At 39.0% G+C, this 26,154-nt stretch overlaps 1 protein-coding gene across 1 annotated transcript in view; it reads right to left on the reverse strand.

Annotated features, from left to right (window-relative positions):
- Positions 1 to 264: 264 nt before the first annotated feature.
- Positions 265 to 26,154, reverse strand: part of LOC124795279 (helicase SKI2W) — a 150,118-nt gene continuing 124,228 nt past the window's right edge. The window contains exons 18-19 of the mRNA XM_047259224.1: positions 13,463 to 13,606; positions 265 to 561 (exon numbers count right to left, since the gene is read on the reverse strand). Of these exons, the coding sequence (XP_047115180.1) occupies positions 346 to 561; positions 13,463 to 13,606 (360 nt within the window). The 3' untranslated portion in view covers positions 265 to 345. The remainder of the gene's footprint in view (positions 562 to 13,462; positions 13,607 to 26,154) is intronic.

Consider the following 26,154-nt stretch of genomic DNA (forward strand, 5'->3'; position numbering starts at 1 on the left):
CTTTAACAGTCATTCATGTGCAGAATTAATGCCATGACAGTCAACTTGGCTGTTTCACTGGTGACAAGGGGATTTTGATATTTGCAAGAAAAATGCAATGACTAACCTCTGCCTTATGACTAGGCACAAAGATGGAGACACAGAATGTAAAGAGAAACATCAGTACACTGTAAAAATGTTATGTTGGACAAACTGTATGGCAGTTAACAGATGGCTATATTAGGGATGACAAAATTGGGAGGAAGGATTCACTAGCACATCAAATCAAAACATTGAATAAATTTATTTCTTTGTTTTGTTAATATAATTAACAATAAAATAAATAGTGTACAAAATTTACAGTCTTTAGAACACTGACATTCCACTAGTGTACAAGCTCGCAGCGAACACTATATCACGCTTTATAGCATTTGCTGCTTCTTCCATTTTCTGACACAAAACTGTGTCTCCAATCATTGTTGCTGCATCTTTGACATCACGCAATGTATCATTCAATCGCTGAATGCATCGAACAATTATTCCCTCCTGAACATCTGTCATCTCCATGATTTCTGCGAAAGGCTGTAAACAAAGTGAACAACATACTAAAGTAGATGAAAATAGTCATTGCTTTAAAATAATGACTGACTGACATTAGAAAGATAACATTTTACATGTTTCAAATTCTTTTTCTTGGGACCAGCTCAAATTACTCAGTGGAGTATTCAGTCAAGTATTACACTGGGAGAAAGATAGGGTGAAGTTGTGATCAATATGACCAGTATGGTACATTAATGAGTAACAAACATAAATGTAAGTCTACTTATGCTATTAAGAAGAGATTCTGACTACACTTTACAATCCGAAGCAGTTGTAAGCAAACACCTTAATTAGCCTGAAATTTTCTTCGGTGAAAAAGGTGGCTTCATTTTCAGTAATAATATCCACCTCCTGTTTGTTTCCTTCTACACTTTTCACACTTATAAACGAACACAGTCCTGTTGTTATTTGCACTGCAAAGACTGTATGGATACTTTAATACTGACATTATTTGTTATTGTATTACTGTGTCCCTTCTACAAACCTTTTTGGCAGGTCAAATTGCAACCCATACTGCTGCAAATTGGAGAAAACAGAAAAATTCAAGTTGCACTGAAGTTTCTACAGTTCCATCTCCTTCAAATACTTTTCAGGATAGCTGGCTTTAGTCTAATGCAATATGGACACACAAATAAGCAACAGAAATACATTGATTCTCAAATGCTCAAGTGCCTAGTTCAAGTCTTAAGTTAGAACTCTGTTCAAAAACAGGTCACAGGAAAACATGGGAAATTATTACTCTGCTTTTGTTCTTTCAATTCTGTCAAAAGTTTTGGAAAAAGTAACTGCAATCCATATTCAAGATATTATTGTAAAATGTATTACATTAAGTAACCACTTTGTACTGGTTGGTTGGCTGGTTGATTTGGAGGAGGGGACAAAACAGCGAGGTCATTGGTCCCATTGGATTAGGGAATGATGGGGAAGGAAGTTGGCTGTGCCCTTTCAAAGGAACTGTCTCGGTATTTGCTTGAAGTGATTTAGGGAAATCACAGAAAACCTAAATCAGGATGGACAGAAGCGGGTTTGAACCATTGCCCTCCCGAATACCGCTTTGTAGGAAAAAGTACTGTGGAAGTAGTGAAAAAATTTGTTGAAAAAGTAAGTAAAGCATTAAATCAGAGGAGTAAATTTGTAAGTAAATTATACAATCTTACAGAGACTATCAGATCAGTAAACAAACCCTAGTTTATCTGGAAATTAGATAACTATGGAATTAAGGGCAGTGTTCTTCATTAGCTTACCTGCAAAACAAAACATACAGAGTAATTATCACTTTGAATGCAGTGAATTATTATTCTACATGGAATGCAGTACCACAAGGTGTGCCTCAAGGCTCCATCACAGAGTCAATTTTGTTTATAATCTACATAAAATACTTATCCGAAAATATAAATTCTTCATCAGTTCTGTTGGCAGATGATAATTGTGTGTTAATATAAGTTAATATGCATAAAATCTTCTGTGTTCTATTGTGAAAACCCTGAATACCACAGACAATAGTACAATTCAGAATCAAACTTTCAAACTACCAGGATAATTACTGTAAGATCTAACAGTCAGTCAAGGAGACACATGATTCATAATAGTTCACTACAAATTTACTGGTCTTGATCACAATATAAAGAAGAGTTAAGTTGATTATAGCAATGCATTTGAATTTCCTGGCCTACTAAAATTTTATTTTATCTAGCTTCTTCTTTATATTGTGATTAAGACAAATTTATAGTGTAGCCCAGAAAGTAAATCAAATGATCAGGAAGCCATTGTGTGGGAGAGAGCTATGGCTGAGCACGCGGTTTCAGTCATTCTGTGAGCTGAAGCATGTCTGCGATGTCTTTCCTGAGCATTTGGGTGGGGTTCTAAGGGATTCTCCACACTTTGGAGTTGCAAGCTTAATGAGGCACTGTTTGTCTAGCAGTGCCATATGAAATGCAGCAGACACATATTGAGAATAAAGGGAAGGCTGTGAAACTGAATAAAATTCCTAGGATTAAATTTTATCAAGAATTTAAGCTGGAATACACATGCTGAATTTCTAGCAAAGAAATTAAGCAATTTTGCATTTGAACTGAAAATACTAGCAAATGCTACTGGTGTCAACACAAGAAAAATAATTATTTTGAATTTGTCATTAGGTGTGTTATAGTTTTCTGGGGAAGTTAAAAAAGCAATCTCAGGTACAGGAGTTGTAGAATGAAAAATATTAGATGTGTATTGTACAACCAAAGACTTTTGTTGCCCATTATTTCAGAAACTAAAGCTACTAACTGTGCTCCCTACACCTTTATGAAATTTAAACGGTTTTACACAGCAGACCATAATTATTTGAGGAAAACTTTATGCTTCCTACGTACTAAGTGAATTTATAAGCACAGTCATCACATTATATGGGGTATGAAAGCATATACTAAATCAAATGGCAAAAACAAATTCATTGTGACACCTGATCCACCGTAATAAGTCTACAGAACAGCCTGAGGGAGATATATTGTTATTTAGTACAAGAATTCATAAACTGATAATTTAAGTAAAGTGTCACTTTGTATTAGATTTATTAAATAACTTTCTTTTACTATATTACTTTTAGATTAGTCTTTCTAGCATTGGTTATACACCACTTGTATGAAGTTTTATTACAAATTTCTGACATATCACCTGTACCCCAATCATATGGTTCAGATGTGTATACTATGAAACTAGTAAATCACCATTCACACAGTTCACAATTCTTATTTTATGAAGATGGTGAAAGAATGATAAGACAGTTTTAAATGGTTGGTAGTGACCAACTTTTACTGAGAACACTGAAAGTATTTGACACACTACAACTAGTCACACTAAATCAGTATGATGTATTAAGTAGCCAAATGAAAGGTTGCAGGAAGGGCAACATCTGAAAACTTTATTGTCACTGCAGTCAAATTTTAAATGCATTGTGCCTTAGAATTTCACAGTGGGACTGAAATGTACAATTAAAACTGATTTTACAACTATAATTTGATCATCATCTTCCAGCATGTCAGTTAGTGCCACTGCTTCATGTAGCATAAAAAGAATAAATCCTGTATTCAACTGCCTCCTGCACCACCCCCCCCTTCCCCCACAGCATCACCCACTTCTACATACAGACTCCACAGGCAATTGTACAGTGTTTGTGGAAGGTACCTCATATCAGTATTAGTGATTTTTTGTCCTAAGCCATTTGCTTATTGCATGAGCAAATAATGAGTATCTATACACAGAGGTGACAAAAGTCATGGGATAGTGATATCCACATATAAAGATGGCAGTAGTATCGCGTACGCAAGGTATAAAAAGACAGAGCATTGGCAGAGCTATCATTTGAACTCAGGTGATACACACGAAAAGGTTTTCAGTGTGATTATGGTTGCGCAACATGAGTTACTGGCTTTTGAATAGGGAATGGTAATTGGTGCTAGATGCATGGGACACTCCATTTTGGGAATTGTTAAGGAATTCAATATTTTGAGATCAACAATGTCAAGAGTGTACCAAGAATACCAATCTTCACACATTAACTCTCACCACAGACAATGCAGTGGTTGATAGCCACCACTTAACAACCAAGAGCAGCAGTGTTTGCATAGAGCTGTCAGTGCTAACAGACAAGCAACATTGTGAGAAGTAACAGCAGAAATCAATATGGGATGAATGATAAACTTATCTTTTAGGATAGTGCCATTAAATTTGGCATTAATGGGCCATGGTAGCAAATGATTGATGTGAGTGCCTTTGCTAGCAGCAAGACATTACCTGCAGCACCTCTCCTGGGCTTGTAACCCTAGACTGCGGCCTGGTCAGATGAGTCCCAATTTCAGTTGGCAGGAGCTGATAGTAGGGTTTGAGTGTGGTGCAGATCCCACAAAGCTATGGACTCAAGTTGTCAATAAGGCACTGAGCAAGCTGATGGTGGCTCCGTAATGGAGTGCACTGTGTTTACACGGAACTGGGTCCTTTGGTCCAACTGAACTAATCATTGATTGCAAATGGTTATGATCAGCTACTTGAAGACCATTTGCAGCCATTCATGGACTTCATGCACCCAAACAATGGTTAACTTTTATGGCTGGCAATGCACCCTGTCAACGGACCACAATTGAAGAACATTCTAAACAATTTGAGCAAATGATTTGGCCACCCAGATCATCTGACATGACTCTCATTAAATATTTATGGGACATAATTGAGATGTCAATTCATGGACAAAATCCTGCACCAGTAACACTTTTGAAGTTATGTATGGGTGTGGAAACAGCATGGCTCAATATTTCTGCAGAGGACTCCTGATGACTTGTCGAGTTTCTGCACTACACTGGGCTAAAGGAGGTCTGACTTGATATTAGGAGATATCCCACGACTTTTTTTCATCTCAGTATACACCTCTATATACATGCTAATGTCTCTTATCCTATCATAATGATCCCTAAGCAGGAAATACAATGGTAGCATCAGCATGGTTCCATAGTCTTCCTTGAATACCGGTTCTCTAAATTTACGCTACAAAGTTCCACAAGAATTATATAGTCCTTCTTCCAAGGATTCCCATTTAAGTAACGCGTGCATTTCCGTTACTCTACACTATCTAGCATCTTGTATGAAATTTCCTTTATAGATGCGGTGTGCTTTCCAATAGCACTTTGAACAAATTTAAGCTTTTCATTTGCTTTCCCTACTGCTGACTTTACATGCTCACTGCATTTCATACAACTTGTTAGTATCACTTTTACATTTCAGAATAGATGAAGTATTATGATGCCAAGGAAATTCAGGACATGGTGTTCCAATTGACTTCCCAAAGGCATGCCACTGAGACACAGCTGACCCACAGAATGTGTATGTTGTTATGTATGTTGTTACATCATTACATGGCAACAATCTTGTAATGACCGTCAACACAGTATTGCACCAAGTGACGGTGCATTCCCTCACTGCCAGACAGCCAAACAGTCACCAGGCTATTATTTATAAGTGCTAATTGAGCCACCCGGCAGAGGTCTGAGTCAGCATCAATAACCAGTGGCTGCTGGACCCTCCAGCATCAGCTGGACAGCCATCATCACGATCAGCCCACCACTTGTACGCCAAAGTCTGAAGTTTGGGGTGCTGTGTTGCCTCACCTTTGCACTACTGCCCAGTGCTTTGGGCTTCACTGGTGAATGCCTGCTGAGTTGTGGGAGTCCTGACCACCAGCTCCTGCCTCAGCACCCAGTGTGACATCACCGCCAAGACACCATGCTACAATGCATTGTTACTTCCCATGAGCGAGAAATTGACAACAGACCATGCTGTAAAGTTTGGATGCCATGGATTGACAATGGGATGCACCATGGGACAAGAATACACAATTGCATCTGTTCTATCCTTGTTGGAACAACTAGGAGTTAATGAGTGTACCACCTGTCTTGTTGGAGCCACCTTCATCTCTGATGGACTCCTGCATTCCTTGCCAACCCACTGAACCCACCATTTCCAGGTGGTAGGGCCCAATGTCATCCTGCAAACTAGCACTAAAACCTTTTATACCTACTTGCTTACAGGATGTGAGATGCTCAATATATTCCCCACAATCTTGTAATTGGGTATCATCAGATTCTTCCTCTTTGGTAAAGCCATTATTTTGCAACCAACCGCATTTAAAGAAATCTGTCATTAATTACACCAAGCAGTGATTTTGAAAAAGTTTTCTGCACTGACAATTGTCCACTGACTTTACTTTTGTGTAGACAACAACATCATCAATAAAAAATCTTATAGTGCTTTTGATCATTCCCGATAAATTGTTTATGGAGATGACTAGAGGCCCTCTTAGTTTTCTTTGGGAACTTAAGATGTTACTGTCATTTCTGTTCAACATTCAATATTCACTATACCATAATGGGTTCTATTAGTCAGATATTCATTGAATCAATTATATATCTATGAAGATACTATGTATGATAGTGTCTTGGTTAGTAGTCAACCATGCACTACAGGGTTCCACCTGTTCGCCTGCATTTACTGTTGGCAAGATTGCAGAGTATAAATAGGGGAGGCTGTGATACATATGATGTACTTTTCCTGAATCCATACTGAGAGAAACTTGTTTCCATCCAGGAACATTATAAAGTGTGACCTTAGAATATGTTCTAAGATCCTACAGCAGATAGTTATCAGCAATACTGCTCCATAATTCTGTGCATTCAATCTTTTATGGTTTTTAAACAGGTGTGCTGCACTCTTTTCCAGTTGAAAAGACTAGTTGCTGCACAAGACATTCTCGAGCTGGGAAAAAGAGCTAATTCTGAAGCACATTCTCACGAATTTGACCAGGGACAGGTATCTTGTTTGGTTTTGTTCAATACTGCAATACTAATAGATATACCCCTCATTCATAACATTTGGTACAGTAGTGTCCTTGTGTGTAAATACATTTTTAAATACAGGATTTAGAATTTATGCTTTCCATTTGCTGTCTTCAGTTTCAATACCAGACACAACCAAGAGAGATTGAATGGAAGTTTTGGATCCATAAACTGACTTTACATATGACGACAACTTCCTACAATTTTCTGATAGATTTTTCACCATCATCTATGAAAACTATTGTAGGCTCAAGCATTACACTTCCGATGAATGGATGCATTGCTGCTACGTTTTCTTTATATGTTTCCCTACAGCCTCTTTTGTAGCAAGATAGTAGTAGTCTCTGCTTTCTGTCTTTTAGTACTTGATACATATTTATCTAGCCTGCAGTTTATAACATCTTTCAGCTTTAACCACAATTGTTCTGCATTTGCCAGATCAGAACTAAATGTTCTGAGTTGTTTTTTCATACTTTTATGACTCAACCATGAAAATTGTTTGCAATGCAGTATCTGGTATTGACCAGCCAGTGGTCACTATGAGACTAAAAGAAGGTGGTGCTCATGGTGACGTAATGCCACGATTGTCACCAATGGCAAAAAGGAGTGTTGGTGGAGAGTACTTTATGTACCTTTGTCTCCTTCCCTCACCCCCTTTTTCTGTTCTGGTTGTGAATGGTTCAATGACTGTTGACGAGAATATGTGAGAACTTGATCACCTAAATTTTACCTGTGTGCTTTTTTCACAAGATATATTTAAGAGGAAGCAATATATTGGTGAACTCTTCTAGGCAAGTATGCTCTCTCAATTTTTACTGCGAACCAAATTGTAATGCACAACACGTTTTTTAGTGTCTGCCACTGGAGTTGGACAAGCATACTTGTGACACTTTCACGATAACTAAATGAACCTGTGATGCAACGAGTTGTTCTTCCTTGAATTTTCTGTATTTCTTCGATCAAGTCTTCATGGCACAGGTCCCAGATTGACAAGCAATATTCGAGTATTTGTTCAATGAGGGTATTGTAAACTACCTCCTCCGTGAGTGGACTACACTTCCGAAGGGTTCTTCTAATAAATCTCAATCTGGCATCTGAATTGTCTGCAATTATTTCTGTGGAGTCATTCACTTTAAATTACACATTATACATACTCCCATATATTTAACATATGTGACTGATTCCAGTGATTGTTCTGCAATTGTGTTTTCATACAATAATAGGTCTTGTTGACGGGCAATTGCCAATACTTGCACTAAATGTAAATCCTCTGCAGGTGTTCGAGCATTTCACTACAATTCTGTAAGAACAGACTCATCTGGGAAAACCTTCATGCAACTTCTGACTTTACCCACTAGGTCATTCATATACATTTTGTGAAAAGTAATGGTCTTATAACATTTCCTTCAAGGTTGTATGAAACTTTTATGTTTGAAGATTTCCCTCCATTAGGACTCACATGCTGTGTTCTACTTGCTAGAAACATTGGAACTCAATTAAAAATTTGGTCTGCTGATATTCCATGGATACATATTTTGCTCATTAGGCATCAATGTGAACTACATCAAATGCCTTTTGAAAGTTAAGGAACACAGTATAAACATGGGCCTTGAAATACAGTGACTTACGGGTCACTTGGACTAACAGAGCAAGTTGAGTTTTACGTGATTGTTATTTGCAGAATCCATGTTGATTCTTACAGAGGAGATTTTTGGTCTCCAGAAAAGTTATATGTAATATGCAAGCGTAAAATGAATTCCAAATTTCTACAGTATACTGATGTCAGCAATGTAGACCCGTAGTTCTGTGTGTGTGTTTGGCCATCCTTCTTGGAAATGTGCACATTTTTCCAATCTTTGAGAATGCTTCACTCCTCCAGCAACCTACAGTACACTGATGGTAAAGCAAATTCTTTTACATACTTTTTGCAGACTCATATAGATATCCAATTAGGTCGTCATCTTTCTTCTGTTGAGATATTCCACTTGATTTTTCTGTCCCCCATTCACTTATATTGACATTTGTCATTTTGACATCTGTGTTTTTTCTCATATCTGCTAAACACAAATATTGTTCTACCTTTCTTTACGTTCCTATTTACTGCTGTATTCTTTGAAAAAAGTGTCAAATATTTTGTGAGGTGGTAGTGGGGGGAACTCAGTCCATATTCGTCTCCGAAACTGTAAAACACATCTCTTCTACTGCAAGCTCTTTGTTTTCCATGTTATGGGAGGACATAGTATGGACAAGAACAAGAAAAAAATGTCCAGTAAATATGGGCTCTAACTTGCATATCTCTTGGGGTATGAGCACTTGTTTATCTGTGAAACAAGTCTCTTCAGCTGAACATGTGCTTGTGTGAGAAAATCCTGCACCTGAACTTCCATACAATCAAAGACGAGATGGAACTTCAAACAGATTTATTAACTCTCCACATTTGCAGTGTTACTATAACAAGAAGAATCACTGAATCTCTGCAAACAACAAAGAGTAGTTGCTCTGCTATTCTCAGAGCAAATATGGCGCATCGCTGCACGCGAATCACCATGCCCCTAGCAGTGAAAACACTCGGCGTAAGGATGGCATTCTACAGTCTTCATTTTGCACTTACGTGTGAACTTTGACATGACTATTGCACATGCCGACTGCAGTGTCAGTGTGTAGTAGTCACTATAGGAGCCCCTTTGGAGAGAGTGGAGCGTGGTAAGTCTTCTCTCTATCTGTCCGGAAAATGAACATGTCTTCCTGAGCGAGTCATGCAGTTTGCTTCGTCTTGATGTGGTTGAAGTAGTAGTGAAATAAGAAGCTGGATTATAGTCTCTTCCTTCTCTTCTCTTCTCTTGAAATCTTTGGCAGTGAAGTCGGCACCTCTTTGAACATGTAGGCTGGCTTAACTCTATTCATTGAAACTGTAGGTTGTTTGCTATTAATAAGAATGTCCATGGTATGTAAACTTCTGCGCAATGCACGGTGTGGTCCAGAGTAATGTTGTTTCAGTGGCAGTTTGACAGCATCTGTGTGAAGCATAATGTGCGTGCATGTGTCCAGACTTTTATGCATGAACGTCGTGTGCTGTCTGTACCTAGTGGCTTTCCCTGGTTTCACGCAGTCCACAGTCTCCTGTAAAGTATGTAGGAATTGTGGTTGATTGTTAACATTGCATATCTTTGTGGCATTGACGAATTCACCCAGTAGACGCAGCGACTCTCGATATACAAGTTCTGTTGGGGAAGCTGCAATGTCTGGTTTGAATGCAGTCCTTAGGCCAAGTAGAACAATGGGCAGTGCTGAAATTAATGGGGTCCCGTGGCACATCTGTGCTGCCTTCAAAGTGCAGTGCCATCTTTCCAGCATGCCATTACTAGCTGAGTGGTAGACAGTGGTCGTATGCTGTGAGTATCTGCAGGACTTGGCTAGCAGAATGAACAATTCAGACTCAAACTGCCTCCTCGTCGGTTGTTATATGGAGAGGGCAACTGAATCTGGCAGCCGTGATGACATGAAAGCTGCTGCTAGCATTTCTGCTGAAATGTCGTCAGTAGGTACTGCTTTCGGCCAACGCGTGTACCTGTCGGTCATTGTCACTAAATAGTGACGGCTGTCTGAGGGAGGCAATGGTCCTACCACATCTCAGTGAATGTGAGCAAAATGCGAGCTGACATCCGGGAACTCCCCTATTGGAGCATGCACTTGGCGGGCAACTTTACATAACTGGCAACACAGACAAACTCTAGTCCACTGATGACAATCTCTGTCCATGCCCAGCCACACAAACCTCTTTGACACCAGCTTAACCATTGCACACACTCCTGGGTGATACAGGTTATGGAGGTTATCAAACACTGTTTGGCGGTACATATGGTCGTGATCTGCCATGCACTAGACCTTGCTAGTTTCACCCGGAATGTCGACCAATGCAATTTTAGCGAATTTTTGTCATCGCAAATTATTGCTTGTAGTTCAAGGTCTTCTTGCTGCACAACTGCTAGCTCTGTCATGTTCAATGGTTGTGAAATACCAGATACTCTAGATAAGCAGTCGGCCACCATGTTGGTCAATCCGGCAATGTGCAGCAAGTCTGTAGTGAATTGCCTTATAAACTCGAGTTGAGAGTACTGACATGGTGAGCACTTGTCACTGTTCTTACTGAATGCGTATACCAATGGTTTGTGATTGGTATAAACCGCGAAACCCCGTGCCTCAACCTGTGGTCTGAAGTGCTTGATTTGTCCTCTGGTGCAACCAGGATCTGCGTGTAAGCCTTCACACAGTCAATGACACTAAATATTGTTGAGCCAGGAAGAACATGATTGTAATCACGTAATAATGGTACTGGGTAGTGGTCAGGAATAGTCATGGCATTCAGCTCTCGATAACTGCCGCCACATGGACACTGGGCTCCACCTTTTTTACTTACTAGGTGTAATGCTGATGCCCACAGACTGGACAATGGGCGAATAATTCCCTCCTTCAACGTAAGATCAAACTCTGCCTTTGCTATTGTGAGGAATCCGGGCACTAATTTGGGCATAAGGATCTGGACACGTGCACACACATTATGCTTCACACGGACGCTGTCAAAGCGCCACTGCAACCATCCTACACTGGACCACACCATGTGCTGCGCATGAGTTTACATACCAGGGACATTCTCATTAATGGCAAACAAGCTACAGTTTCAATGAATAAAGTTAAGCCAGCCTACATGTTCAAAAACGTGCCAATGACACTTCCAAAGATTTCCAGAGAGGAGAAGGATGGGACTACAATCCAGCCTCCCAGTCCACCACCACCTCAACCACATCAAGTTGAAGCAAAATGCATGACTCGCTCAGCAAGACACATTCATTTTCCTGCCAGGTACAGAGAAGACTTATCGCACTCTGCTCTCACCAATGGGGCTCCTTTGGCAACTGCTAAATAGTGACAGTGCAGCTGGCACGTGTGATAATCACTCGCATCGATGTACGCACATGAGTGCGAAATCAAGACAGTAGACTGCACTCCTTATGCTGAGTGTTTTCCATCAGAGAAGCTGTTATAATGTCTTGGGCCTCTGTGGCATATCGCTGGTCGAGCTGGCTTACAACCAAAGAAAATTTTGTGTTATCAGCGATTATTCCAGCATAGGAAAAGCCTGCCTCTACCTGAGCAAACCACAATATGGGATTGTGGGCCAAATGGGTGGCCAGGTGTGATTCTGTAGATGATTCCATCGATGTTTGCTAGTTCCATAAGGCTAAATTTTGTTGGGGTCACCACTGACGATAGGTATAACTGTGAGAGAAAATCCCACACTTGAACTTCTGTACAATCAAAGATGAGATGGAATTTCAAACAGATTTATTAACTCTCCACATTTGCAGTTGTGTGCAACCATTACTGTAACAACAGGTCACAGAATCTCTACAAACAACAAAGAATAAAAATAGGTAGTTGCTCTGCTATTTTAAGAGCAAATGTGGCGCATCACTGCAGACAAATCACCATGCCCCTAGCGGTGAAAACACTTGGCGTAAGGAAGGCATTCTACTGTCTTCATTTCACATTCAAGCACGAACTTCAACATGAGTGACTATCCTTCCTCTAAAAATATTTGATGCTTCTTTTTAAAACCGTGTATAATGGTCCTATGATCACCGATTCCCTGTTCTACATGAACTGAGTCAAACAGTTTGGGTCTGTAACCAGAAGATCTAAGATGTTACCTTCGCAAGTCAGTTCTCTGACTGCTCAAGGTAATTTTCAGTTGAGGAATTTGGAACAGTTTCACACAGTTCCCTGTCCTCATTATTTGTCATAATCACTGAGTCTCCCACTCTACAGATATTATGTTGAAATCTTCTCCTAATGTTGTAAAATGATCAGCAAATTTACACATAACATTCTCCAAGTTTTTCGTCAAATGGTACACTACTGTGGCTAATGACGAAAAATCTCTGAAGAAAAACATCAAATCACACAAGATAAATTGTATAAGTTTAAGTATTTCAGCCACAAGTATTCTTCTTCATCAACCAATTTATTAAACATAAGAAACATTAAGTAGGTAATTGTTTTGCGTGTTCTCTACATGGATTTTTCAGAGTAGAATTATTATAATTTTAATACAACGATTAGGTGACAAGCTCTTATTGAACAACACTGTTTTATAAAAGAAACAGATACAGCTAGTACAATATGGCATGGGGCTTTTGAAGGCAATGTAAACAATGGACAAAGTGGAACACCTAAAATTTTGTTACAGATCAAAAGCTTTGCTACAATCTGGTAATCCTGCAAGAATTTACTTTTAGTACATTTCATTCCTTTGTTATGTGATACTTATAAGATATATAGCAACAAAAATATGATGTATCATTACGCAGTATATAAAGTCATAGTACTTTCATGAATCACAATTAGGTTACATTACGCACCGTATTAGGACACTAATCCTAGAAAGATATGATTCAATTACTGCTAAACAAAGTTTGAAATACAGCATTATGAAGTGGACGTAAACTAAAATGACATACCTTTCCCATTGCCCATTCATAAACAACTTCCATTAGTCCAAAATTAAGTTCTTCAACACTGGACTCGTCATCCTGGTTTCCAATATTAAGGCTGATTTCGGCATCCCTTAATTCTTTCTCAGTTTCCATAACTTTCTGTTTGGCCTATAAGAACATCAATAATAGACACATCTCTGTAGCAAATATAACAATACATTGTTTTTAAAAGAATGCCAGTCTTAATGCCAGATCTCCAAACTTATCCAATGGTCATTAGCAGACATACATCTTTTTATATACATACGATATAAAAAGACTTGTCTCACATTACAACATGGACACAAACTTATGAAGTCATTATTTATAGTTAAATCTCCAGTTTAATAACAGAAAGCAAAAATGCTAACCATACAAGAAGACAGTTAGTATAAAGCATTTACACACAACATGGCATACAAGCACAATGACTACAGCCTGAATTTTTATGCACTATCAAATTGTAAAAGATGAATTCATACCTGCTGCGTCATACCATTAAACACGCAGAATCACAATGTGGCAGCAAAACAATAAAAATAGTACACAACAACAGTCAATTTCTTCAAATACTTTTAACTTAGCCTCATTCTTTTATCAGACAAAACATTTCTGTACATAGAAAATGACCTTACTATGTCACAAGAAGTGACAATACGCAATTAAGTGAAGACATTTCAGATAAAGTCAAATCAAGTTGAAGGTAATTTACATTTTTTCCTTTTGCTGTCATCTTCATAACTCAAAACCACGATTTGATCTTATCTTTTGTTTCAACACCCACTTCTCTTCAGTAATTGTCAGAGATTTCATGAGTTGCTTTGTTATTGCCACAGGCTAATGTGCAAAATTTGATAGGATGTGAATTGGTCTTTCTTCACATGGTTTTCTTGAATGCCACTTCTGCAAGTAGTATTAGTGGCTTTGAAAGTGTCTACAACCCAAAACTGGAAGAAAAAATAGTTACGGGGCAGTAATGGAAGGCTTTTCAATAGTTGTTAACTCCAATAAATATGGGGGACTGTATGGTCTTTTACCAACTTAACTTCATCAACATTATCATAGTGAAAGAGGGCTGCATTTTCCAGGAACCCAATCTGGTTAAAATAGGTTGTGGTGGAAAAGCTAAATATCTCAGTGTATCTCTAAATGTGGCAATACAAATAAGTGCTTTCAAGAATATCTTCAGTAGCAAAAAAGTCAGCATACTGATGTAATTAATACTGTCAGAAATAATATCAAACATTTGTATTTTGTCTGTTGTTTACCTTGTTTGTGCCTTCACATTGTTATATTGTAGGCACACTGTTTCAGCTACATGACATTGCACACATGCTGAACATGTATCAAGCTTTAGGTTAGCATCAAATATTTTAACTGCTATCCTGGTCTTCATCAAATATGGGGTGGCATCACTTAACAACAATAATCCCTTTTTTTATTTAAATTTATCAGCATGAAGTATACTGACTTTTATGAACATCAACCAAGCTGAAGCATGGTATATGGGCTCACTATGAAGTTTACAGACTGCAACAAAATTTGCAAAACTGCTCATGGTCTGTTCTTTTGGTACAATTCACATGAAAAAAGAAACCTCCAACAAAGGGGATATGATAAAAATTATTGCAATATGTGTACTGAGGCCATAAAAATGATATACCATGCATATAAAGATCTAAATTAATTTCGTTGTACTGATGAATTCTTCAAAACATGCATTTATTCCCCAAAAAGGCCAAAATGATAATTACTAATGGGATCTAATACATAAATGTTGTAGAGGTATTAAATATACAACTTTGAACTGTAAATTGCTGTCATTTTTCTTGCAGCACATTTGAGTTACAACACTTGCAATTGGTAACCTGGCAATATTATGGTGCAAAACAACAGTGTTAGAAAAGAGACAGAAAGCTCAAACATTTCTTTCATCCATCCTATGAGCTTCCACAGAGTTTGCACCAACCTCCATTCCTGGCCAAAGCCAGAATCTGCACACTCTTAGAGATGCGCAGTGCACGAGTCAAATTAAGTGATGTACTGCTCTGCGCATTTACTGACAAAGATTTGAAGGCAAACATAGGTTAATCCTCTGCAGAACTACACTACTACATCAGCCTAGAAAAGCTCTCCCAGCCCCGTTTTAACCTGTGAGATGATAGAAAATTTAAAAAGTCTAATAGCTATGCAACTAGTCTTGATCAGTTTCCAAGACCTGACCACTGGACTGGAATATGTACTCCACTAGTGGTTCGCAAATTGACTCCAACTGTATCCCAAACACTTCTGCCAATTACAACCATGAAAAAAAAAAAAACGAATAAGTGTTTGAAGTCAATAGCAAAAATATTACAGAAATCAACACTCAAATTTTCACAAAATGAATGTAATTTATAGGGTTTAACTAAACTTTGCTACATCTGCCTCATTCACTGAATACCACCTCCAGTCAGCTATTCAACCCATGATCTGGTATAAGGGCTTTGCCCACTGAACACGTGCGTGCTCACAGAAACACGGCACTTGTCTTGATGACTGGAAATAACAAGACCAAAATTCCACATCCGCAAATGGGAACACATTCGCAGGTTCTTTGAGGTTTTCCATATTTGAAAATAAGTTGGTTGATCGCTGGGGATCACTGACTACCAATTTTAGAAACAAGCTCTGAAAACACCTTCACCCTAAAATGCCCAAGACATCCTCCTCCTCCTCCTCCTCCTCTTTCTCCTCCTAATATGAGACCTGTCGACTGACTCCTTGATTTCACAAGCTCCGAACCACTATATGGAATTATTTCAACATTCAGACTTTCTGCCAGTCACAGGTAATGTGCAAGCCTTTTAGCCCAGTCAATAAAGACCAAAAAAAGTTCAATTAGGGAAAAAAATCGTATAGGTCCAAATTTTCGCACAGTGCTAGGAGAGAGTGTCCTAATAAACATACCAAAAATCCTGACCAGTGGGGTGTGAGAGTTGGGGTGGGGGGTGGGAGTGGGTGTGGGGTTAAAGATCAGGTCACTTAATTACGATTTTCTCGAATAACTCAAAAACTGCATCTTCTAGCAAAAATGTTCCCAGAACAAAACTGAACTACATTAAATTTCCTACAATAATGTGTAACAACAACAACTGTACATATAATAATTTTTTCTTCTGATTTTCGATAAATTAGTGTAAGCAATGTTTTGATTTCTTTTCTTGTTCTTTTCATGTCGTTATGTTAAAGAAACTGTAAGCAACTTTCGATGTGAATGTTAATATTTATGTCAAATTTCAAGCAATGCTATAACAGAATTGAAGTGTAACCCATGTTGAATCTATTGTAACATGTTTAAAATTGTAATTGTGCGCCTGGTCCATACGTAGGCAATGTATTAGGATATGTGGAATGTAAAACCTTTGGTGAATACCCTGTCTGTAGGGGGGCAGTAAAAGGTGGATGGCAGGTGAGCGCGGGAAAATGCACACGGGCGCGGCACGGCATAACGGGCTCAGCAATACAGTCGGAGTTGGGCATCGGTCTGAGGAACACGTTCCGGATCGAGGAGGCTATCCTGGAAAAAGTGGTTTTCATTGAGCCTCGGAGGTGCCGTTTCCGACGATTATACAGCATGGCTATATTCTATAGGCACTGAATTGAAAAGGATTACGACGCTAAGAAGAAGCAAAGTGCCGATACAGCAAGAGCCATAGCTGTGATTGTATGTGTGCTGTGCGCCTCGCCATCTCGTCGCCCGCCTACCGCCGCATCAACATGAACAGGTTGAATCTTTAGAATTGTATTCGAGTGGACCAGTGTTAATTTTGTTCCTGACTATTCAATAATAACTTAACTTTTACCAGAATTGCCATATCAATTAATTATCCTCATCACTAACCGAGACAGGGTCCTTTCCACATGTTGTGCAATCCGAGTGTCCCGAAATGAAGATTTAAAGTTTATGTTAATAAGAATTACCTGCAGACCTATCCATGCTAGAAAGATGTTTAAGGAGCTTTATTGTTAATGAAAATATAAGCAAAGAACAAAGGTCTGACATAGTTGGAAGATAATTTTGGAATTGGTTTAGCAATGAAGCTTAATTAATTTGAGATAAAAATAATGGTAGTTAAATGAGGAATTAATAAGACAAAACAGAATAGTAACTCATATATTGTAAATCTTGAGTGCTTAATGCTCCTAATAGTCAATAGTTTCAACACAGTGAGCATAACAGTTTTAGGGTCCCCCCCCCCCCCTCCACTCTTTCTTTCCTATTCATTTAAATTCTGAAGTGTACTGAACTGATTTGACCAGTAAAGTTAAAGTCAATATAAAAACCTAAATTTATCAGTGTTTTACCCTTATAAAAATTGACATTGTATGTGTGTTTCAAAAGTGCTATTTCTACGGTAACCTATGCCCGATTTCAGTCAGATCCATAGACAAAACGCAGTTTGTAGTAATCATTATAGTGTGATGTTGTATATTTACAGCTTGTCCAAATTAGTACAGAAAGGGAAAATATTAGTTCAGTAGATTTTTCTGGTTCTAAAATTTACCATATAATGCAGTAATACTACGTGTTGTTATGCTTGTACGTACATCCACTTGTACAAGGAAAAAACTTACTTAATGCCTAATTAGGCTGGCGACCGTATTATTAACAATTGGTAGCATCTGCTGTATATGTTTCTTGCCCGTCCTAACGTGTAATTGCACTTTAGACTTGCTTGATGTATCATTGTTGTTACTGAGCTGGTGTAGGTCTGATTTTGCCTTCATTCAGGTACACGGGGTCAACATATTTACTAAAATCCTTTCTTATAAGGTGAAGCCCGTCAACTTACTATAGTACAGGCTTTAAAGAGTTAACGTACACCCGAGCGTAGACGTTACAAATGGCGCTATTCCTTTTTTTCTCTAGGACCCATAGGTTCTGTGTTCAGGAGAAGAAAAAAGTGCAGGTTATTAAAAAATATTGTTCTAATTAAAGGTTATGTTTAAATGAAGTGGGTTAGAAATAAATATTCAATGTATCACATTTAAATACAGTAGACCCATATTAACTGATGATTGTGCAACAGGGTTGAGGGGGGAGATGTGTGTGGCAGAAGCACAAGCGAAGGTAGTTTGCTGGATTGTGTTCATACATGTCCCGCCTTCATAGGTCTGCAGACTAGAGGCTGAGCATGTGATTCCTCACAAGAAGCAGCTATAGGATATTTTGCAGGGTTGTGCAGGTGCTCCGTAGTGCGTCTTATTACGAGGGCTATCCACAAAGTACATTACATTTTGGAATTAAAAATAAATAAAGTATTGGAATTTTTTTTTTATTATATACAGATGAAAGCCACACTTAAATACTACTTTTCTACATAGTTGCCATTTAAATTAAGGCACTTATCATAGTGATGGATGAGCTTGGAAATTCCTTCATCGTAAAATTCGGCCGCCTGCACCTTCAACCAGGTGGTTAATCAGTAACCCGGTAAAAATACGATTTTTGTGGATTTCCTGGAAAGACAGCTACAATAAACTCTCAAAGGTATTGCCAAACTCTGCACAACCTCAGAAGAGCAATACAAAACAAGCGCAGGGGAAAGTTGGGCTCAAAGATCTTGCTGATTCACAACAACGCCCGGGCCCACACGGCAAATGCCACTCGTGAAGTTCTTGAATCTTTTAAGTGGGAGTTGTTTCCTCATCCGCCGTACAGTCCCAACCTGGTACTGAGCGCCTTCCACTTATTCCCAGCAATGAAGAAGTGGTTGGCTATGCAGCGTTTTGATGACAATGCACAGCTTCAAGAAGAGGTAACCACGTGGTTGAAGGCGCAGGCGGCCGAATTTTACGACGAAGGAATTTCCAAGCTCGTCCATCACTACGATAAGTGCCTTAATTTAAATGGCAACTATGTAGAAAAGTAGTATTTAAGTGTGGCTTTCATCTGCGTATAATAAAAAAATTTTCCAATACTTTATTTATTTTTAATTCCAAAACGTAATGTACTTTGTGGATAGCCCTCGTAATTACTGGTGATGCAGTGTGCACACATGCTCGGGGGTGTTTATTTTGCACAAAATGTGTCAACACTACATGGAATACAGATATTAGCTACCACCAACACTGAAACAGGTCATGCTCATGGAAGGAACACATGTAAATCTCTGCATGCTGTGCTACGCTCCTAGAGTAGAAATTAATTTTTTGTCATCCTGCATGGCAGCTGCAGTGTTCTTCCAGGAAAGACAGCTTTCTCCAACATGAGTGCTGCTCAGACAGACTAAAACTCCCCAGCATTTCATGTCTAGGTCTCTTAAGTGAGCAGACAAAACTGCACCAAGCTCGTGTTTACATATTGGAGTTATTTTCAGTTTATTAAGTGAGTACTTAATTGCTGCTATTAATTGAGGTATTATGTAAAATACATTCCTGTGTGTTTATCTTTTTTAGTGTGACATTGACAGTGCATATGTGGTGATGGTGGCAAACGAATTGCACTGATAAATGTGGCACCTTCCTGCTGTCTATCATTGACAGAATATTGTAAAGCCCTGTAAATTGTTTTAATGTCATGAATGACCAAAAAATTATTGCACTTCTCTCTTCATTAATTGCGTTAGACGTGGAATGCATAAATATGTTCCATTAAAGAATCGCTGGCACTTGTAGAGTGGGCTGCACTGAGTGGAGCCACTTACGACACATCCACAGTATATCTTCCAAAATTGGTGTGAATATATCTGATGGAATGAGATTGATCATGTTCAAGTCTAGAACAGTAATCTGCTGTAATGGACTGTTTGAATTATGTTGAAATATAGGAGTTCTTTAACATCTAGTTGACCTACTTCTATTGCAGAGGGAGCCAATTTAAGCTTCTGGCCCTCTTCAGATTGTGGTAGAGCTGAGAATGGGGTAATACCCCTCATGCCGTGAAAAGTATTCCAGACAGTGATAGTGGAGACAAATGAAATCAACAGTGTTGATTACATATTGACAGCATGTTACAACTGGAAAAGGTTCTTCAGTGTGGAAGACAGTTAACAGCTCCAGCTGTTGAGCTTTTTGAAATAATAGCTCATTTAACAACTGCAAATAAGCACTCACTCAATAAACTGAAAATAACTACACTGTACACATATAAGCTCAGTGAAGACTACTTAGGAAAGAGAACTGAATACGAAATGAAGGAGTAGTTGTCTGACAACTGAAAAGCTAGCTGGGCTCAGCCATGCAGAATGACTAAGGATCAGTTTCTCCTCTAGCAGTGCAGAACAATGTGCAGAGATTTACTTATATTCTGTCCATACACATGATGCACATCAGTGCTATTAGTACCTCAAATATTCTTTCCATGTGGTGTTAATGGGTTTTGTGCAAGATAAACACTTCCTGGACACATCTGCACACTGTGTCACCAGTTATTCGTATGGTGCACACTGGAGGATCCGTGCAACTTTGTGAATCACACTATTGATGTAGTGGGGAATCACTTGCTCAACCTCCAGTTTGCAGACTTATGAAGGAAGGAAATACATGAACACAATCCGGTGACATGCCTTCCCTCACACTTCTACCCCACACATCTCCCCCCCCCCCCCCCCCCCTCCCCAACCATGTTACAACTCTGGAACACGATTTATCCCTTAATACAGATCTACTGCAGGTGTGGTGCCTTTATATCACTCCTGTCTGGAGCCTGTGTATTGGGAGAATGACTCATGCGTGAACAGTGATAGATGGTCTGAAGCACGTTCTGTCGAGTTCATAGTTCTAATAACCTTCATCCACCAGAGTACATTAGCGGACAGAGACATTCAAGAAACAGGTCAAGAGGATGTTTTTGTGAATTGTTCTGTTTTTTTCTTGAAGGTTTTTTTGTTTATTTATGTTTGTACAGTTTTGTGTATGTTTTTAAACGTGTGAATGATGTATGAATGTGATCTAAAGCAAATATGTCGATCATTGTTATACTGACAAATGCTGCATGAACTAGCATGAGAAATTTTTAAGACAGTGTGAATATAGACAAGGGGAATTTTGTGTCATAATATGTTAAGTATGTTTATGGTAAAAGGTAAGCTAATTTGAGTGCAAATGAAAATAGTCACTAACGTTAAGTATAAATAAAATATCAGAATATGAAATATTTATGTCATGAAAAAATACAACTCGAAAGTGTGTTATTTGTTGTGATTGGTTAGTCATGAAAAGCGTGGACTAACACGGGAGAATAATATTTCTCTATTGGCCTTAAAGAAAATTGACCAATCAGAATGGAGTATCCTTCGTGCGTCTTTTCTCTTAGAGATAGAGAATGGTTAGAGCAGTCTAAGGAGTCAGAGCCCAGCCTTTCAACGCCATGTTCGTGTGTAGTATGAGCTCAGAAGGAAGTTATAATTGCCGGTTTTAGTTGTGCCACATGCCTCAAAAGTGTTTTAAAGTGAAGGCAAATATATTTCGGTGTGATTTCTGAAATTTTCCCGGCGTATTTCTTTTTCTAATAATTTCCGGGTATGCAGCTGGATCCCGTCGACATTCTGCTCTTTTTACCAAAGTGCCTTTAATGGAATCATTACATCTTATTGGTAACTTATTCAGTGCAGAAATGACAGCCTTGTTTGAACATATACTCTCCTCAACGTACTTTTTATTCAATGACGAATTCTTTGAACAAACAGACGGCGTCGCCATGGGGAGCCCTTTGTCGCCTGTGGTAGCTAATCTCTTTATGGAGGACTTTGAGGAGAAAGCACTTGAGTCTGCTGTTTTAAAGCCTACGGTCTTCTGGCGGTACGTAGATGATACTTTTGCTGTATGGCCTCATGGCAAACAGGAACTGGAGAAATTCCTTCATCACTTAAACTCATTACATGAGAACATCAAATTTACGATGGAGATTGAAAAAGAGGGCACTTTACCATTTCTAGACGTGCTAGTACGCCGTAAGAGTGATGGGTCATTAGGACATTCTGTGTACAGGAAAGCGACTCACACAGATCTGTATCTCCAGGCGTCAAGCTGCCATCACCCAGCACAAACAGCCGGTGTTCTCAGTACCTTAATACATCGAGCGCATATAATATCGGATGATGAAAACCTCCATGCAGAATTAGAACATTTGGAGAAGGTTTTCAAAGAGAATGGCTACACTTCTCGCCAAATAAGGAAGGCCATGCGCAACTATCATAACAAGAAGCAACGCACTGAGGACGCAGATGATGACTTTAAATCAACTGCGTTCCTTCCATACGCCGGGAATGTGTCGTCGAAAATAGGCCGATTACTGAAGAAAAATAAAATCAAGGTTATCTTCCGTCCACCAGCAAAGAACCGGGCCCTGGTTGGATCCGTTAAAGACGATTTACAACTGAAGAAGGCAGGCGTCTACAAAATTCCCTGTGAATGTGGCACTGCATATATTGGCCAGACGACAAGAACTGTCCATGAACGATGTATAGAACATGAAAGATACACCCGTCTGCGGCAACCGTCAAAATCGGCAGTAGCAGAGCACTGTATTTCTTTGGGACATTCAATGGAATACAATGTAACAAAAATTTTATCCCCAGTTTCCGGTTTTTGGGATTCCGTAATCAAGGAATCAGTGGAAATACGTCTTGCCAATAATCTTATAAATCGAGACAACGGCTTTCAGCTGGATAAAAATTGGAATCCTGTTATTAAAATTATACAATCACAGCGGAATCGACAATGTCATTCGATATTCAATGACTAGATGAACCTTTATTTCCACCACCGAGGGCAGCAGGTACAACTCGGCTATGCTGCGCATGTCAACACCTGACACACGCGCTGTAGGATGCCAGTACATTTCACATGCGCGAGATTCGGCATAAATACCGCGACTGCACCTGGGCTCTTCAGTAGTTGTGTACTCACCTGATGATGGCCGGACGTCTCTGCGCCGAAATATCGTGGCAGAATGTCGACGGGATCCGGCTGCATACCCGGAAATTATTAGAATATTCCGGTGTGTTTTTTCTTTAGAAAGTATGGATTTTTTAAGTAATTTTGTGTATGAGAAAAGACAGTAGTTCCACGTGGCATATTGAGCAGATCGGTGACCAAAAACTTGAGTGAATTTTCATTTAAGAGCATTCTGTACTTATTAGCTGTTCAGATTTTGGGAAATACATTACCATGAACTTGCTAACGTGAATGAAAGGGTTTGTGCATGACTGTGTTAGGATTAGCATGGGCTAGGCAGTGAACTTGTAATTCTCAACTTCAGAATATACCAAAGTTTTACCAGTATTTCCACCCTTCATTCATAGTTAAGACCTTCCCCCGATTTTTAGAATAGTTACATTGTATGCAGCCTTGTGAGAGTTGCAGTATGGAAGGTTTCTACTCGGCTTTCCTACCGGTGATCTGCTGCGAAGAGTTCACAGGCAGGTGCTGGTATAATGCCAGAAACGAACTACATCGCCACACACGGTACATTGGCTGGCAAAACAGACGGAGTCATGGTGGTATCAATGAGCAGCAGTACAGAAGGGTAGCGCTGCCAAGTTACATGATGAGTGGGGACCCTGAAACTAGTTCAGCAGATGGAGGAGGTTGAGCTCGCAGTTTCAACACGCTGAGGCTACAGCATTCATCGAAAGATAAGTTAAGCTGCGCGCGTGTGTGTGTGTGTGTGTGTGTGTGTGTGTGTGTGTGTGTGTGTGTGTGTGTGTGTGTGTGTGTGTGCACGTGCTGAAGGACTGAGTAGCATGGAAAGCGATAATGATTTTATAAATATGAATAATGAGGAAGTGCTTCACAAACTACCACATCTGAACAGAGAGAAGGAGTAGATGTTAGAATAAAAGAGGAGGTTTTTGGTGATATTTCTTTGTTATTCATGGATGGTGGAGTAGACTCTGCTTCAAGTATGTCTGTTAATGTAACCAGTGGAGATAATGTAGATCCCTAAAGTGACATTAAGCATGAAATCGGTAACAACCAATTGTGTGATAACAATGTTGGTAGTGTTACTGAATCAAATGTGTCAGATGTGGATACCAAATTTGGTATAGTACTGGTGGAACAAGATAAATAGGAAACAGTAATGCGGAAAATAGAACCAGGAAGTATGCAAGAAATGTTTGCAGCATTAATGTGTTCTATAAAAGATGGACATACTAATTTGGCTGAAACAATTGTTCAGAAAATCAATGAAAAACTTGAAAAGTAGACTGTGGTTTTAAAAGAAATGTGGGAAAACAATTTGAAGTTGTTAGAAAGTAAAGTGGATGGAAAAATTTCTGAAGTTGAGAATAACTGCCAGCAATTAACTAAAACTGTAAAAATTGGATTAACAGATACCTTGCAAAAAGTTGCTATTGGAAACAAACAAAGGGTAGATGCGATAAAAGAAAGTGTGCAGAATGTAGAGGTCAAAATAGTGGCGGCAGAGTCTATAAGTGTAAATGATCACAAATTGTTAGACAGTAAAATTAGTTCTGAATATGCCAAATGTATGAATGAAGTAAAAAGTGTGTCTGACTGAGTGGGCGTGTCTTAAGAAAATGTCATTCAGCTAACTAACCAGGTAGAAGAGGTTGAAAATAGTTGGATGAGCATAGCAGTAGATTATGCCAAGTTGAAACCAACCTCAGACATGAAACTGACAGTAGTGGGTGTAGTTTTGTAGCAGAATTGTCTGAAATATCGTATGTCACTAACAGGCAGTTTTTACGTTTTGACCCAACAGGAAATGTACATCCAAAAGAATTTTGGAATGACTTTGAAGGTGTTCTACCTAGTTTGTGGTCAGGCAGAAAAAAATAGGGTTCATTACATCTAAATTCTTGGGAGAGCATAGAATTTGGGGGAATATCGCTATTGCACAGTACAATACTCTAACGTTTTTTAAAGAATATTGGGGCAAGCTAAATAGCTTCTGGACTGGGGAAAAGTTTAATCCCAGAGAAGAAAGCACAAGAAAGTTTCCGTTAAAATGGATGACAAACTTGTCACATTTAAACAATGAAGTCGAGCCAGAACACATTGTTATGGGTCTGGAAGGTAAACTGCCCATGAACTGGTGAAACAAAATTATTGCAGCTCCGAAGGATGACATTTTTCATAAATTCATTAGTTATTTGGAGGGAGTTGAGAAGCTCTCGCATGAAGAGGAGCATGCAAATCGTAATGTACGACCACCAAATAATGCAGAACCACTGCAGAATGTAAACTTTAAAAGAATTGGTTTGTACTGTGGAAACAGCAGGAGCAGAGGTGCCGGGATGTGGCGCTATCCAATAAAAGATAGGCGAAATAATGGGGAGCAGGTGCACAAGTATCGCTCGTATTCTCAGGCGCGAGAGGATGATGTTGCGCCAAGGCGACAGCAAATGGAGGTAAACATAAGACATGGTACAGAGTCCCAGAATCCGTGAAACTAAATGCCATCCATGAAAGAGCTAGCATTTACAAGACGGGAAGTAGTAATTTGAATATGCAAGCAAAATCCTCTGTATGTTTTAGCACTAAACAGGCAGGGATTATATGTGAGGAGCCGAAGAAGGTAGTAACAACAGACAAAACGAGCTACATAAAAATCTGTACATCTAGCAGAGGTTTAAGTGAGTTTTTGGACAGGCATAAACAAAATAAGCGCTGTATTGCACACAAAATGGGTGATGTATTAGCGGAAAATGTGACAGAACCTGATT

The sequence above is a fragment of the Schistocerca piceifrons genome, chromosome 4 (assembly GCF_021461385.2).
Source record: "Schistocerca piceifrons isolate TAMUIC-IGC-003096 chromosome 4, iqSchPice1.1, whole genome shotgun sequence".
NCBI classification, from domain to species: domain Eukaryota; kingdom Metazoa; phylum Arthropoda; class Insecta; order Orthoptera; family Acrididae; genus Schistocerca; species Schistocerca piceifrons.